Consider the following 15,156-nt stretch of genomic DNA (forward strand, 5'->3'; position numbering starts at 1 on the left):
TTGGTCGATTCGTACGCGGAAGTGGTGTTGTGATTGGATTGTTTCATGCGGCAGTCAGATAAAATGCGCATACGCTTGACGTGCGCTAGGTTGCGCGTCAAAGCGTTGTAGGGCTGGTAGGGTAGCAACCGTGGGGAGCGAGTAAAATAGCTTTAAAAGACTGGAGCGCCGTGCGTGGTAGTAATGCGGGGATGTAGCACATATTTAATACAGTTGTATAGTAATGTGCAACTTTATTGACTGACTTTTTACCCAGATTTGACATAAAATATTCTATCTATCTATCATCCATCCAAAGTGACACAAATTGCAATGAAAAACGTGCAAGCGGGATACAGTTGTTATGGTTACCTCTGGCGAACGCAATTTCTGTTTAGCGACTGGTACACTCTCTAACTAACTTGAAATCTAACTTTTATAATTATAACTTTTGAAATCCATGCTAACATACTTTGTAACATTTGTACTGAGGTTCATTTGTTCTTGCTTCCACTGCACAAGATGAAACATTATTTTGGATCTACATTAGATTCCCTTAGCTCTATTTAGTAATGGAAATGATGGATCAAATGATATTGGTGATTTACTGGTTGTGAAAGTAAAATTCTGTAGCAACCGGTTTGTGGTATTTGTACAATGCCTTTAACCCACATGCATACAATGAGACACATTTATCTGTTCTCATAAGGAGGATAACTTTAGATATAATTATTATTGTGGAAACATTCAGAATCTGTTGCTTTGAGGAATTAATTAACGATGTGCACACTTGGAAATGAGTTCCTAAAATGTGTGCTGCATATGTCTCTTGTTGGAAGAAAATGTGTAAAAAAAAGTATTCGAACCTAACCCTTATTTCGAAGTTCTTAGCATTATCACCCTATTCTAAAAATACACACACACAAAAAAACATATTTTCTGTAAATAATTAATTGATAAAAGGGTTTATTCGACAAGACATTAGGCACTTAAACCAGTTAAGTCTATAAAGTCCCTAATGTAATGCATGAAGTCTCTACAGAAGTCTCTGCCTGGCATAGTGTACATAATGTTTCTAGATGCACAAAGACCTCAATTGCTGTCAAATAACCATCAATCCTGCAATAACATACTAGCATTTAATGAAGAATGGCCAAGAACCAAATGGTGCTGACCTTTTTTTAGTCCATGGTCCTGACAGTGAAAAAGTCAACCTGCAGAGGGCGTCAATTAACCGCTTCTTTGAAACCCGAAGAGAAAACAAACAAAAAATGGACCTCAAAAGGAACAAAAAGAAAATATATTAATGTAATTTTGCTGTGCCACGAACATTTTAACCGAACACTTTTTAAATATAAAAACGTGAAATAAAAATTGTAATAAAAAGGAATGAGACTCTTATTACATTTCTCGTGATTTCCGGTTCCTGTGTTTCCCATGATGCCGTACCCGGTGGGTAAATTCAAAGTTTCAAACATTAAAAATGGAAGAGGGATCGAGGAGGAGAGAGGTTGAATGTGCAAACATGACTGTCACCAAACACAGCAGCACCAACGAAAATTCTAACAACAGCTACAATGACAAACTTATTCACACCATTCTGTGCACATCTCACGAAGAACAAACAAAGGTTTCATCTGACGGAGAAACGGAAAGGAACATTTTGTGCCGTGTCGATGATCCTGAATCCTCCCCTCATTCTCAGGTGGAAAATTTGTGCCTGCTGGACAACATTGGTGAGATTGAGAGAGACAGGGTTTGTGTGGAGCCCTTTAAACCATCAGAGGGCAAAGAAAACAGAAATATCTCCACACATAGAGGTGACGATCATGATGTAGGTAAGTTAAGTGGTGATAAACGGTTCCATTTCCTGTCTATGCTTCACATAACTAACTGTGATAGAAAATCAAACATCAGTCAGTTAAATATCAGTAAATATGAGGCAGTTATTATAAATAATAAGATGATTACAAATGATAAGTCAAAAGATCACACACACACACTCATATATACAGACATACATGTGTGTGTAAGTCTTTATACATGTTTATATGTGTTTGCTTATGTATTATTACTTTGCAAATATCATGAATCAGGGTTATGTCATATGACCTAAACACAATGTATACAATTGTGATCATTAAAATATGTTATATTATGTATGTATATATATATATATATATATATATATATATATATATATATATATATATATATATATATATATATATATATATATAATATTTATTAGATCTGGACAAAAATAAATTCAGTGTCACATCATTGACCCTTATGTCTGTCTATTCTAGTCTTCACCTCAGACAAAACAGATCAAATCTGACATTTTTATTCTGCTCATTTTCTTTTCAGTTAATAATACCATGTAAATGTCTTATTTCAAGGTTGCCAGCAGACCAATGCTTTGGCCAGTTCTTCTGGCAGTCAGGGGGAACCTAGTGAAATATCTGCACACCATGTTGACGATGAGGAAATATTAAGGAGAGCGAGAGAAGAAGGACGAGTGAATGTCGTCTTCCCCGGGCACATCACCCAGGACGGTTGCTGTAGATTAGTTTGCGAGCTTCTGAAGTGTGTCCTTTACCAGCGGCAACAGATGCCAATGACATATGACCAAATGGTGTTCCTGCAGAAACAGCAGCATAATACCACTCAGGTATTACAGAAGGCCTCATATGTGTTTGATTCATAATCGAATTGTAGTTTATATCTGGTATGATAACTGTGCTTTCTTTTTCACAGACGGAGGACACAGTGAACCGACGGTCTGCAAAGACTTCAGGGGGCTTGGACTGGCGTCGGTGCCAGCGGACGTTGCAGGAGTTGGATGAGGTGCTGGCTCACCTTGAGGCCCTATTCTCTCTTAGCCATGTTCCCTGTGTGCTTTTTCTGCTGGGTGGGTCTACCATCCTTCCCACCGAGCTGTACGAGGTAAACATGGAAGCACTGGCTGTTGAGGCCGGCGAAAGCAGCTTAAGGACCTCAAGCTGTCTGAGACAGCTTTTCCGGACGCTATTTGTGGCTGACCTGTTGTCGGATGCCAAGTCTGTGCGTCTCATGACCACCACAGTCATGGCTATGGGGCACCGGGATTGTGGCGTGACTGGGTTTAAACCCAAAGTGGATTTTAAATTTCCCACAAAAGTGAAAAGGCAAGTCATCTCTATAGCCAGTGATTTGTCACTTACCGGGGAACTACAAAAAAGAAAGAGAGACCTGGAGGACTATATATGGTTTCAGGCCTCTGTCACTGTGAAAGGATTCTGTAAATGATGAGGGAATAAAGAGTAACAGATTTCAGGGAATGTTGGAATACAATTCACTCCATTCTCAGGGATCACTGGATGACTGGCCAAAAAGTATATGGGCTATTGTTTTTTTTAAATATGATTTATTCAGGAATTCTTTGTGAACTTTAATGTTTTATAACTGCAGATTATTTATGCCATGTTTACATTATCATCAGCTAATCCATCTATGTTTTACATTATACAGTGGTGGTTTTCTGTTGTTTTATCATCTAAGCTGCTACTCACTTTAAGACCATTTGTATCATTTTTTTAAGTCACAATGAATTAAAACCATCTGCTAAATAGTAGCTTTTGTAAACTGATGAATGGACACCATTTTAATTCACTTAAAAATTATGTGTTTGGGGGCTCTTCAAATCTGTCATTATATATTTTAATGAAAATAATGCAATTTAACAGTTAATTTTCCATTTGGTGCTATATCTTTGTACTGTCTGCTTTTATTTGCATTTCCATTCACCTAAAAAAAGAACATTCAATCTTAAGGTCAGAGTTTATTAAACTGATTGAAATGACAGTAATGGTGTATATTGTAATGTTCCATGAAACTAAGTTTCTCTTTAGCAAGCAGAGGTGAGCTTTTGAAACGTTGCAGACTTTAATAGCACAAAGTAAAAAAAAAAAAACAAACAAGTACATCTATGTAGTTTTATGCACAAATCATCATGCAAAACAAATACAAAATTATATTGTACAGAACATCATTATATAACTTCATTTGGTTCACTGAAAAACCTTGGATTTCTAACACTAAACAGAAACGATCAGTGCTGCATTTCCCAAAAGCATAGTAAGCCTAAGTTGATCATAGAGACCATTGGTGGCAATTGTTCTACTATCAACTTGAGCATACAATGCTTTTTGGAAACGCAGCCCAGAGCAGTGCATTTTTTTCTTCTTAAGATACTGGAATAAAGCTGTTATTTGTGGACTTTGCTCTCCACTTTCTCCACAAACTGAATGATGTCATTAGCCAGAAGCTGGGGTTCTTCGAAGGCAGCGAAGTGTCCCCCTCGGCTCATGTAGGTGAAAGAACGCACATCTGCAAACCGTGAGCTGGCCCAGGCTCTAGGACAGTGGAGTAACTCATCAGGAAAGGCAGCCAGGCCAGTGGGCACAAACACACTAGTCCTTTCAGGGAAAGGGAGAAAACCATTTAGCCATACAAATCATTTTTGGATAGGCTGCAAAGAATTATATTTTTTATATGTAATTTATTATATGTTGAAAAATCTAACATTTTGACCATCCTTTTATGATGAGTATTCACTTTGGGTCACTACAAATTTTTCTGAACTTACACTCTGTCCACCCTCGTCTTGAAGTCTTTCTTCAGGTTCTCTTTGTAGAAACGCATTGAGGGAATGATGGAACATGTGGTCCAGTAGATCATGACATTTGTAAGGAGATCGTCTAGACTGAACTTCCTACAATGGAACAAAAATTACTTAATTCAAATCAAACTAAACCCTTTTATTTTTAGAATTTATTAATCCAAGTTCAAAAATTAATGGATATATTAAATTGATAAAGAAAATTACTATTATTGATATTACTATAATTTATATTAAAATTATTAGACGTTACAAAAACAGTTGTATTTCAAATAAATGCTTTTCTTTTGAACTTTCTATTAATCAAAGAATCCTAAAAAAAAGTATTACAGATTTTTTCAAAAATATACAGTACAACCATTATTAATGTTTACAATTAAAACTCACGTGACACTTATGCTGAAAATTCAGCTTTGCCATCACAGGAATAAATTACATTTAAAAATATATTTAAATAGAAAATAGTTATTTTAAATTATGATATTTCATAATATTATTATTTTTCTACTGTACTTTTGATCAAATGAATGCAGCCTTTGTAAGCATAAAAGACTTTTCAAAAACATAAAAAAATCTTACCTTACTTTGAATGGTGGTGTTTATTTATATCTGTGCAAAAATAATTGCACCTGTATGTGATTTAACTCTCTTTACCTCTCCAAACCTCCATCCTCCAAGTCTCTGTTTCCCAAGTCTGTCCAAGAGGAGAATTTCTCCAAGATATATGCAGCCAATCCGACTGGAGAGTCATTCAGTCCACGTCCTGCAGGAATGACAAAATGCACAAAAAATATTTTTAGATAAGAAGTTCTCAATTAAGTGTTAATTTGACATGACCCAAAAGCATAGTATAAAATGTGCCAAGCGTTACCTACCTGCTGTGTCCGGTTTAGTGGCTTGAATGTGTAAATAGCCAGTTTCTCTCAGTATATCATATAAATTCTTCTCCATGTAAGGATAGAGTCGTCTGACATCTTCCTTTGTAAAGCCCACCAGGAATGGCAGGTAGCGACCAATGACTAAGGAGAGGAGCTGTCCAAGGCTGTCTGTCCTGGCAATGATCATGTTCAAGTGTAGACCACGAACACACCTTATTTTAAAGAGAGCAATAGGCAACGTTTTAATTGACAATAAACACTATTATAAAATGTATTGCTCTGTATTAATTAAACATGGAAAAATTAACAAATAATACATTGACAGAGAATTCATGTCATAAAAAAGGAAAGTGACCTCAAATTAACAAATAATACATTGACAGAGAATTCATGTCATAAAAAAAGAAGGTGATTTGGATAGTAAAGGGTGTTAAACTCCTACTCTGGCTTCATCTGGGCCATGTTGCTGGTAATGAAAGCTCCCCAGTCTCCTCCCTGCACATAAAACTCAGTGAACCCCAGTCTTTCCATCAGCTTATGGAAGATGCGGGCAGCCTCCATAGTGTTAAAACCTTCACATGAAATAATAGAAAGAATAGCAGGTCTATTCTCCATTTTACATCTATTTACAGATGTTAAGATTGTATATTATCTGTCATCATGCCATTTGTTTATCTGTAACAAAATATTCAGGTCAGAGTGCAACAGTCGGGTTCTGGAAGTAAAAACTCAGTTAATTCATGGTATTTGCTTCTGCTGAAGCCGTAAGCAAGCATTATTTCAGCTTCTTTTTTTTTTTATTATTGTGTTTAACAGCAGAATTCCTGGTGAAAAACTAAATTACCCATGATGCTGTAAAGAAAATTACACCAATTTTAAGAGTCGAAAAAAGCAACACATGCAAAAAAAGTACTTGTAGATATATGCATATTTTGCAATAAACTTCAAATATATTGTTTTTTATAAACATTCTATATCTATAATCAACGTTTGTAAATGAAGTTTTATATTTCTCCATTGTTTTTAATTCGATTATGTTGTTCGCAATGCTTCATGGGACGTATTTCTTTCCTACTGAAGCCGTTAAGTACACAGTCTTGTGCCTTTGTCTTTTTGTACGTTTTTCAAAAATTCTAATCAAAGTTTGTAGTGTTGTGATACACCTTGTAGCTGATTGGCTTGGTTCATGGCTTAGAACTTTTTAACGAAGACTATTTTAAAAATTAATGGAAAAAAATCTTCCGGAACCAGCTCTGCTGAAAAGGGGGGCAGGCACTGTTGTACTCTATTGTCTAGTAGAATTAGTTCTTGCTACCCCTTGCTATATCTTGTTGCATGTTGGTAGACTTACCTTTTTTATGTGGCGCTTCAGAGTAGCCGTAGCCTGGAATGGAGGGACAGATGACCTCAAAGACCACATTTGAATCAGTCTCAGTGAGCAAGGGCAGAATCCCATAAAACTCGTAAAAGGTACCAGGCCAGCCGTGAACCATCATGAGAGGGAGAACTGTCTGTCCAGACTTCTGAACAGGCTTCACATGAACGAAATGCACATCTATACCTGAAAAGCAGTACAGAATTTCACTAAAATGTTTTAAAAAAAACAACAATCTAGAAAAGCTTGAAATACACCTAAACACATTTTGTGAATGCATGACGTGGGACTTACAAGATTACAGGAAAATTGCATACTTTGTTACAACTGGTTTTTATCTAGTCAGGTAAATTATATCCTTTAAAAGTGTTATGTTCTTACCCTCAATTTTGGTTTTGAAGTGAGGATACTGGTTAATCACCTTCACCTGCTTCTCCCAGTCAAACTGCTGTCTCCAATAAGAGACCACCCGTTTAAGGTAAGACGAGTTAAATCCATAATGAAAGCAGGAATCCTCCAGTGGATCCGTGAAGCGTGTTTGATCAATGCGTCTGTGCAGATCCTGAAGAAAACAGTGCAGTTAATGATGATGACATAAATTTATTGTGGTTGAGTAAATGTATGCTTAGCACATGTTTGAAAGCGGAGAAGAATGATCTTGTGGGGATTTATGTGAAAAACCTATTATTTGATTCTTGAACTGTTGATCCACATGCAATTCTTCACCCAAAATATGCTGCCTTGCATTACACAACATTATTACTGTTCAGGTGGTTGTGTGCCCACCTCTATCTCTTCCACCGAGGTCTTCACTACAAATCTGTGAATGGTTTTGTCCTCGGTTAAAGGCTTCTCCCCTGCTCCCCACCAGCCATCTCCCATTGGTATCGTTTTGGGGCTTTGCTTCCATACCAAGTAGCACAAAAGAGCTCCAACTCCAGCAGAAGAGAGTGCTAAGAGCTGTAGTTTAGACCGATCAAGGTTGCCAAGGGTCTCTCTAAAAGTGAAGGAAGTTAGTTGACAAAGAATTTTGAAAAAATAACCAAAGATTTAGGGCTGGAATACACTACATGATTTACCAGTCTGAACAGATTTTAAAACACTAGGGCCTGGTTTCGCATACAGGGCTTAGATTAAGCCAGGATTGGGCTTAGTTCAATTTGGACATTCAAGTAGCTTTTATAATGCCTTAGAAAAGACATTACTGGTGGGCATCTTGAGACAAACCAATAGCACTGACATATTTTAAGATATGAAACAGAAACATTCAGAAACATCATTGCTAGAAAACATGAAAAATCAAAACATGTGCTCAACATAGATAGAAATATACCGGAGTCAGTGTCCATCATACACTTCACTATTTAAATCTGTCAACTCTGCCCAAAATCTGCAGACCGGCTCGTACTTTCAGTACCTAGTGCTGACTCGCCTAGACTGCAAAAATCAGGTAGTGTATTCCAGCCTTTATTTGATCACTGTAGTTTACTTTATGAGTAAGCAAATAAGCATTGCAGGTGGGTTAGATTTATGTTTGTTTTGTTTTTTTACTTCAAATTGACGACACTGGGAAAAAACTGATTGTGATTTGGCCCCATCCACCCTCTTCCCACCATGCACTGGGGCAGTAATACTTAATATGGTGGCATTGTTTGACCATTGCTATCGTTGATTTTGTCACATTTAGTAAGGTGTTGTCAGGATGAGTTTGCTCCTCTATTAAAATAGCATTTTAAGGCATTTCATAAGTGTTTATAGTCTTGAGTACTCGCTCTTCATGACATGAGGCACTTTGAATGATATGCAAATAAATTAATTAATTTGCAATGCATTGAAACAATTACGTTTTTAAGTCATGGAAATTTGAAATCACAAATATTACTTAAAACAATTAAGTGAATGAAACGCAACTCAAAATAGCCATGCAAAGATTTGTTTTTACATACAACAATGAAAACTCAGCTGAATGATTACACGGAAGAATCTGGTGGAGTTGCATGAATCTGGTGAAAATGAAATGACCTCGAAATGACTAGGCAAGTTGCATACCGACGGAAATGGTTTAACCGCACCTAAAACTTGAGACAGACTGCGTTAGCATTTCTGAACTCTAAACATTCCGTGTTCCAGTTTTACTCACTTGATGCATTCAACTGTCTGCATAATGGAGTCCTCAAAACCCATCGTACGTTAGGTAGCCGTGTCTTTTCCAGACAAGCTGTATACTTGACAAATAATCGTGCTTATGTAACGCTCAAAGTGCAAAGACGTTGAAGGAGCGAAGAAGGCGGAGGGGTTTTTTTTACCCCAAAATACCCCACAGTTGAAGTACACACTCTGCTGAAACAAAAAGGGGGCGTTTCCAAATTTTGTGGTGTTTTCAAAATGGGAGAGGAGTTTTTGGTCCAAAGGTAGGGAAGGCTAAAGGGCCATTCATTATTTTTTTTCTTTCTTGTTTTCTCGTGATCGCAACTAAGATTGCGAAAAACGAACTTATGTCAATATTATTATTATTATTATTATTATTATTATTATTATTATATATGCATGCATGTAATAATATATAAATTATGCATGCTTTTAGGACTTCCATAAAACATAAAACTTTTTTTTTTTCGAGTGCCTGCGTAGACGTAGGCTATGGAAACATTTTACTCATGTAATTCACAGACTTTGAAGAGCATCAATTATTAAGACTTGTAGCTTATAGCTCGAGAAGGCAAACCATGGTTTATGAAATATTCTATCTTAAAGATCACTCAGTATTTTTTTTTTATTATTATTTTTTTTTTTTTACATATATACACTACAGTACAGTACAGGATCTTTCTTTTGACTGCTTTTTGTGTAATTTTGTCACAATATACACTCTTAAAAATAAAGGTTCTTTAATGGCATATATGGTTCCATGAAGCACCCTTAACATCCATGTAACCTTTCCATTATGTTCTTTGCACTAATAAAACAAAAAGAAGAAAAAAAATGTTCATCAAAAGGTTCTTTGAGGAATCCAGAATGGTTCTTCTATGGCATTGCTGCTAAAACTACACTTTAGAACCTTTATTTTTAAGATTGTAGCTGGTAGCCTTTATTTTACATATAGGCTACATATTTTATTCGTCATTTATAATAGTAATAAACATTTAGTGAAGTTTGGTGCAAACTCCGCTCCTCTGCCGATTTCATTTGCCAACTCAATTACGTAGTTACCTGTCAAGAAAAGTTCAGACTTCAGAAAAGTCATGCCGGGTGATATGGAGATAGATATAGTAGAGATATAGATATAGATATTGATATAGATAGATAGATATAGTCCAATATCATATTGGTGAGGTCATACTATATCACCTCAATCATAAGGTTGCAGCTAAATTCTTTGTTCCAACCATTCACAGTGTTTAAAAAAATGATGTCCAGACTACTTATTCGGTAATGATAGAAAATCTGCGGAAGGAAACTGCAGGCACATTCACTCTTTCGTAGGCCTACTTTCTGCAAATAACAGTGATTATAATAGTTGTAGGAATCAATCATTAGGCTATTCCACACAATGCACTGATTAACTTCACTAATTTGACTTAAGAAGCTGAGACAAAATATTTAACACATGTGACTTAAAAGCACAATATTCAATTAAAAAATTACAGTACAAAGTTAGAGCAGCATTAGTTTTCTTCTTCTTTTAGAACACAAAAACTGTGGTTAAAAAAATCCCAGGCCACAGATTTACTGCAATAATAATTATAGACTCACTCACTGTGTCTTTGCAGGAGGTTAACCCTTATGTGCTGTTGGGGATGTTTTCATCCACTATGGGGTATTTTTTTAGTCTAAATTTGGCCATAACTTTCTCTGTGTTTCAGCAAATGGAATGATTTTTGGTGACAAATCTTATTTTGACACATATTTTGGGAAAATGCTTTGAAATTTTTCAAAAACTCAACAGTACACTGTGGGCAAATTTACTACCCTTTCATTATGTTTGTGGCTGAAAACAGCCACTACTTTAAACTGCTGTAAAAATATATCAGATAAATATTTTTTTCAATTTTTTTGCATAAATCTATTAATCAACCTCAGTCCTGCTCAAAAATACTAAATGTTTAAAAAAATTCAGGATTTTAACTCTTTAATTGCCAAATTCGTAAATGATGTCACTGATTTGGGAAAAAACACACACAAAATGACTCATTTTCAATATAAAATGTGAATGTGGACTGGATTTTTTTAACCTTCTATCACAGTCTTGGACATGTCAAAGATTAGAAACAACATTGGTTTTGATGCATTGTTAGTTTTTGTGCAGCATCAGATTTTAACTTTTTCTCCCTCATTTACTGTTCGTGGCTGTTTTTGCCCCATTGACTTCCATTATAACCACATTTTTTGATTGCAAAGTCATGACACCATATAATTATGCATTTTTGATTGTTGGTGGTTTTCCCTGTTGGGAAGAGGTAAAATTTGTAATTTTTACTGTTGATAACCAGGTGGCACCATTAACCCTTTAGATAGGCCTGTGCAAAAAAAAGCTTATGGCTTTTACATGGAGTTATATGGAGTTTATATGAAGTATAATAGCATAATAAAGTGTGTGTGTGTGTGTGTGTGTGTGTGTGCGTGTGCGTGTGCGTGTGTGTGTGTGTGTGTGTGTGTGTGTGTGTGTGAACTCACCTTGATGCGTCTGAGAAAATCAAAATATGCACCTCAGCTCTCAGAACTACATGGAGTAAACAAAAACAAAGTAAGTGTATTTATGCATCTGCTGCCTTTTGATGGTGAGAAATGCAGACTAAACAAAAACAAAGCAAGTGGATTTAAACGCATGCATGCAAGCCTGCTGGTCATTTGATGGTGAGAAGAGCAGCAAGCAACATGAGAAAGGGCTTGAATTGTAGTGAAGTTTTAGAGATGATTATGCAGCCTGACCCCTCCAGCGAGCTGCAGGATGTATTGTCTTCCCCCTCTGACACCACAGACTCAGGAGAGTCAGATCCTGATTTGGATGTGGCACCCTCATCATCCTCTCTAGCTTCCACTGAAGGCGAGGAGGATTCGGAGGATCCTGGATCTGGGTAGATTGGGAGAAACAGCGAAGTGTGGTTTTCCACCAACGCGGAGACAACTCCCTTTCTTCAGCCTGCCAGAGGCGTGACTCCAGGGCCGACGCGCTATATATGTCAAACATCTCAGCTAGGTGGATACCTGAATAAATAGCCAAAACAAATACACTAGGCTACTTAACTGAAATTAAGTAGCCTAATTCCGATGTTTTTGTGATGAAATTATGAAATTATCTGCAAAACAATGTCAAATAATTGCAGATCAGTGTATAGAAGAAGACAAAAAAAGAATTCCAATACAGTAGCCGCCTTGCAAGCGCTGTAATCCAATTAAAAGAGAGAGAAACAAATATGTTTCTTTCAAACCCGTTGTCCCTCCCTACAACTGCGATTGGTGGATGCGCGAGGCCCCGCCCTAATTAGTGAGTGAAATTTGTCTATATAATCAGACAGCATAATATGGTTTCATCCAGTTTCGGTTTGACGAAATAAGGGAGAATCAAGACCTGATCAAAAACAGACCGAGTCAATCAATACAGCTTAAACATGTATCTTAAAATGATTGTGGCGTTTCTGGCGATGATTTCGGCCGTGGCGAGCTCTGGGCTGCTTGGAGCTCCTGTGGATGCAAACATGAACGACGAAGGAGTTCAGGAAGCGTTACAGTTTGCAAAGGCACAGTTCACCAATCATTGCTTTAACGATTCGTTTGTGGTTCAGATTCTCGAAGTCCTCAAGGTTCAAACACAAGTAAGTAGTTTAAACGTTTGTTTTGTCATTTATACTCGGAACGTCGCTAAATCACACCGAGTGAGTGAGAAACGCAGGCCGCTGGTGGCACGTCCTGATTTTGCCGAGATGCGTTAACCATACTCTTATGCTTGAGAGAGTGATAAGACAGTAGAGCTGCACGATTAATCTTTAAAAGACTGCGATCTCGATTCAAACACCACGCGATCTTATTCCAATTCTGTCTATTAAACTTTTGACAATCATATCGCAACATTCAAATCTGTGTTGGCGCTGCCGCTGACCCAGAGAGATGTCATGAAACCGCTTCACAAAAGGTATTTTCAACATCATAGTATCATTATTTCTGTGATAGAATAGTTCAAGTTATAATTAAGTTAAAATATAAATGCTGATGTCTACCGAATAGCGCTCAATATAGAGTAAACCAGCTTTTGATAGAAACTTGGCTCTGAAAATAACGCATTTATCGATTACATTGTTTTGCCACTCGGTGGCAACAAGTGACTGTTAAGTGTATTTATTATTTAAACATTTATTAAAGCGTATGTAGTACTGTATGATACTTCTGAAATAAGGCAGGAAGATGTGATGAATTGTTTTTGTGAATATAACTTCTCTTAAAGGCCTACATCAGGAACAGTCTGTATGATTTAACTTTAACCCATGGTCTAGTGTTAAAGAAATCACAATATATTGCAATATCGAGTTGCAAAACTTGTAGAATAGCAATTCTTTAAGAACAAATCGCAATGCATATCGTAGGCACCCAAGTATCGTGATAGTATCGAATTGGGAGATGGGTGTATCATCCCAGCACTATTAACCATATCTCTACCCCTAAACCTAACACTACACATGTTATCTCTAAATCAGAGGGGAAAGATAGGTGAATAAGAATTGTGTAGAAGCACCTAACTCTGGTTGTAAGTCTTAACTTTAAATTAACTGTAAACCTGTCAGTCAAATCTGATTGGTTGATTGGAATGTTGATCCAGGAACATGTTACACTTGTTCTGGTTCTGCTTCATGGTGACCGATGACTGTCATCAAACCTTTATTTCATTTGACATAAGCCTGTTTAGAGACAAATAACTAAACAAATATGTATAACAAATAACGGTACTATACGGTTATCCGGACCACACCTGACCACAACCGCTCTTGGTTGGTCATAACCCCAGTGACGGGTAGGTTTAGGGGCGGGGTTGGGGTAGGTCATCACATGTGGTCCGGATAACCGTATAGTACCCAAATAACTGTTTGGATATCTATTCATTTTAAAAATCCAGTAGCAACTAATATATTTTTCATCTTAAGTTATTCCATATGCCTATAGAATTTAATGGCAAACAATTGTTTGGAATAAGGTATTTATTATCAAAATTGTTGAAGTGATTTGTAGCAAAGAAGTTAACACTGGTATGAGGAAGTACTAAGCATCTAACTAATAGTTGAATGCAAAGCAGTATACAAAGACATGTTGGCCCCAACTATTTGTATTATAAGCCACATAAGGGAAATTATTTTAAAGGTAAGACTATAAAGGATTTTTCAGATGTCATGTTTTAAACAGTATTTGAGTGTTTGAAGTATGACCAATATTTTTTGAAAATTGACAAAATGACAAAAAAGGTATTGCTTAATGTCCTCTTTGCTTGCATCATGATATGAATATTTTAAGCATCAGTTAATCTAGGTTGCTTTTGTGACGCATTACATCACGGTTTACCCAACAATGTCTGAACATGTTTCTGGTTGCTCTAGGTTGTCTCAGGCATGAAATACATCTTCACTGTGAAAGTGGCCAGAACATCTTGCAGGAAGGGTGGAGTTAAGACCCTGAGTGCCGTTCAGGACCCTGTTGTTGCAGACGTAAGACAGTCTCATTTACACTATTACAGTTACCTGTTTGCATTTCACATTTTCCATATTAAGAGATTTACTTTTTTCCTTCAAGGTCACTCCATGCGAAATAGCAGTCTGGAGCCAGCCATGGTTAAAATCAATTCAAGTAGTTGAAAACACCTGCGTATAGAGCATGTTTCTAGTGCAGTTTGAGGCTTTTTAACAATCATGAAGCTTTAAAATGTACTTGTTTTTGCAAATTATGGTAAACCAGATGTCTTTCCTATTGATAAAATAGGAATTTGATTTGTCATAACCTTTGTCAACAACACATCGTGATATAAGTATGCTTTAACAATCTCATTAGAATCAATTTCTCTGAAAGTCTACAATTTGTAAAAATGTCTCAAACCACATTTTCTGATGTTTGTGTATCCTTTACTTATTAAAACATGGTTGAATGAGACATCTGTGCACCATTTTTTGGTTAAATACATTTTGGGAGTCATACTGATTTGGAGGATTGAGAACCCTGTATATTTTGTGAATGCATAAACCAAGAAAACAACCCAATCATAGTATTTGTGATCAGTTATTGGA

At 36.5% G+C, this 15,156-nt stretch overlaps 3 protein-coding genes across 3 annotated transcripts; 2 read left to right on the forward strand and 1 right to left on the reverse strand.

The window, feature by feature from the left end:
- Positions 1-1,403: 1,403 nt before the first annotated feature.
- On the forward strand, positions 1,404-3,431 carry mad2l1bp (MAD2L1 binding protein). Its single transcript, XM_079854556.1, has 3 exons — positions 1,404-1,817; positions 2,382-2,653; positions 2,740-3,431. Exons 1-3 carry the CDS (start codon positions 1,463-1,465, stop codon positions 3,268-3,270), a joined length of 1,158 nt encoding a protein of 385 aa, XP_079710682.1. The 5' UTR covers positions 1,404-1,462; the 3' UTR covers positions 3,271-3,431.
- ephx5 (epoxide hydrolase 5) lies at positions 3,381-9,271 on the reverse strand. Its single transcript, XM_079854555.1, has 9 exons — positions 9,036-9,271; positions 7,682-7,892; positions 7,277-7,457; positions 6,872-7,081; positions 5,963-6,092; positions 5,518-5,732; positions 5,297-5,405; positions 4,610-4,735; positions 3,381-4,439 (listed from the first exon to the last, which is right to left on the reverse strand). Exons 1-9 carry the CDS (start codon positions 9,077-9,079, stop codon positions 4,229-4,231), a joined length of 1,437 nt encoding a protein of 478 aa, XP_079710681.1. The 5' UTR covers positions 9,080-9,271; the 3' UTR covers positions 3,381-4,228.
- Positions 9,272-12,395: 3,124 nt separating this feature from the next.
- On the forward strand, positions 12,396-15,156 carry LOC307148758 (cystatin-like). Its single transcript, XM_079854557.1, has 3 exons — positions 12,396-12,708; positions 14,476-14,583; positions 14,669-15,156. The coding sequence occupies exons 1-3, from the start codon at positions 12,505-12,507 to the stop codon at positions 14,744-14,746; spliced, it is 390 nt and encodes a 129-aa protein (XP_079710683.1). The 5' UTR covers positions 12,396-12,504; the 3' UTR covers positions 14,747-15,156.

Source organism: Squalius cephalus (genome assembly GCF_949319135.1).
Source record: "Squalius cephalus genome assembly, chromosome: 21".
Lineage (NCBI taxonomy): Eukaryota > Metazoa > Chordata > Actinopteri > Cypriniformes > Leuciscidae > Squalius > Squalius cephalus.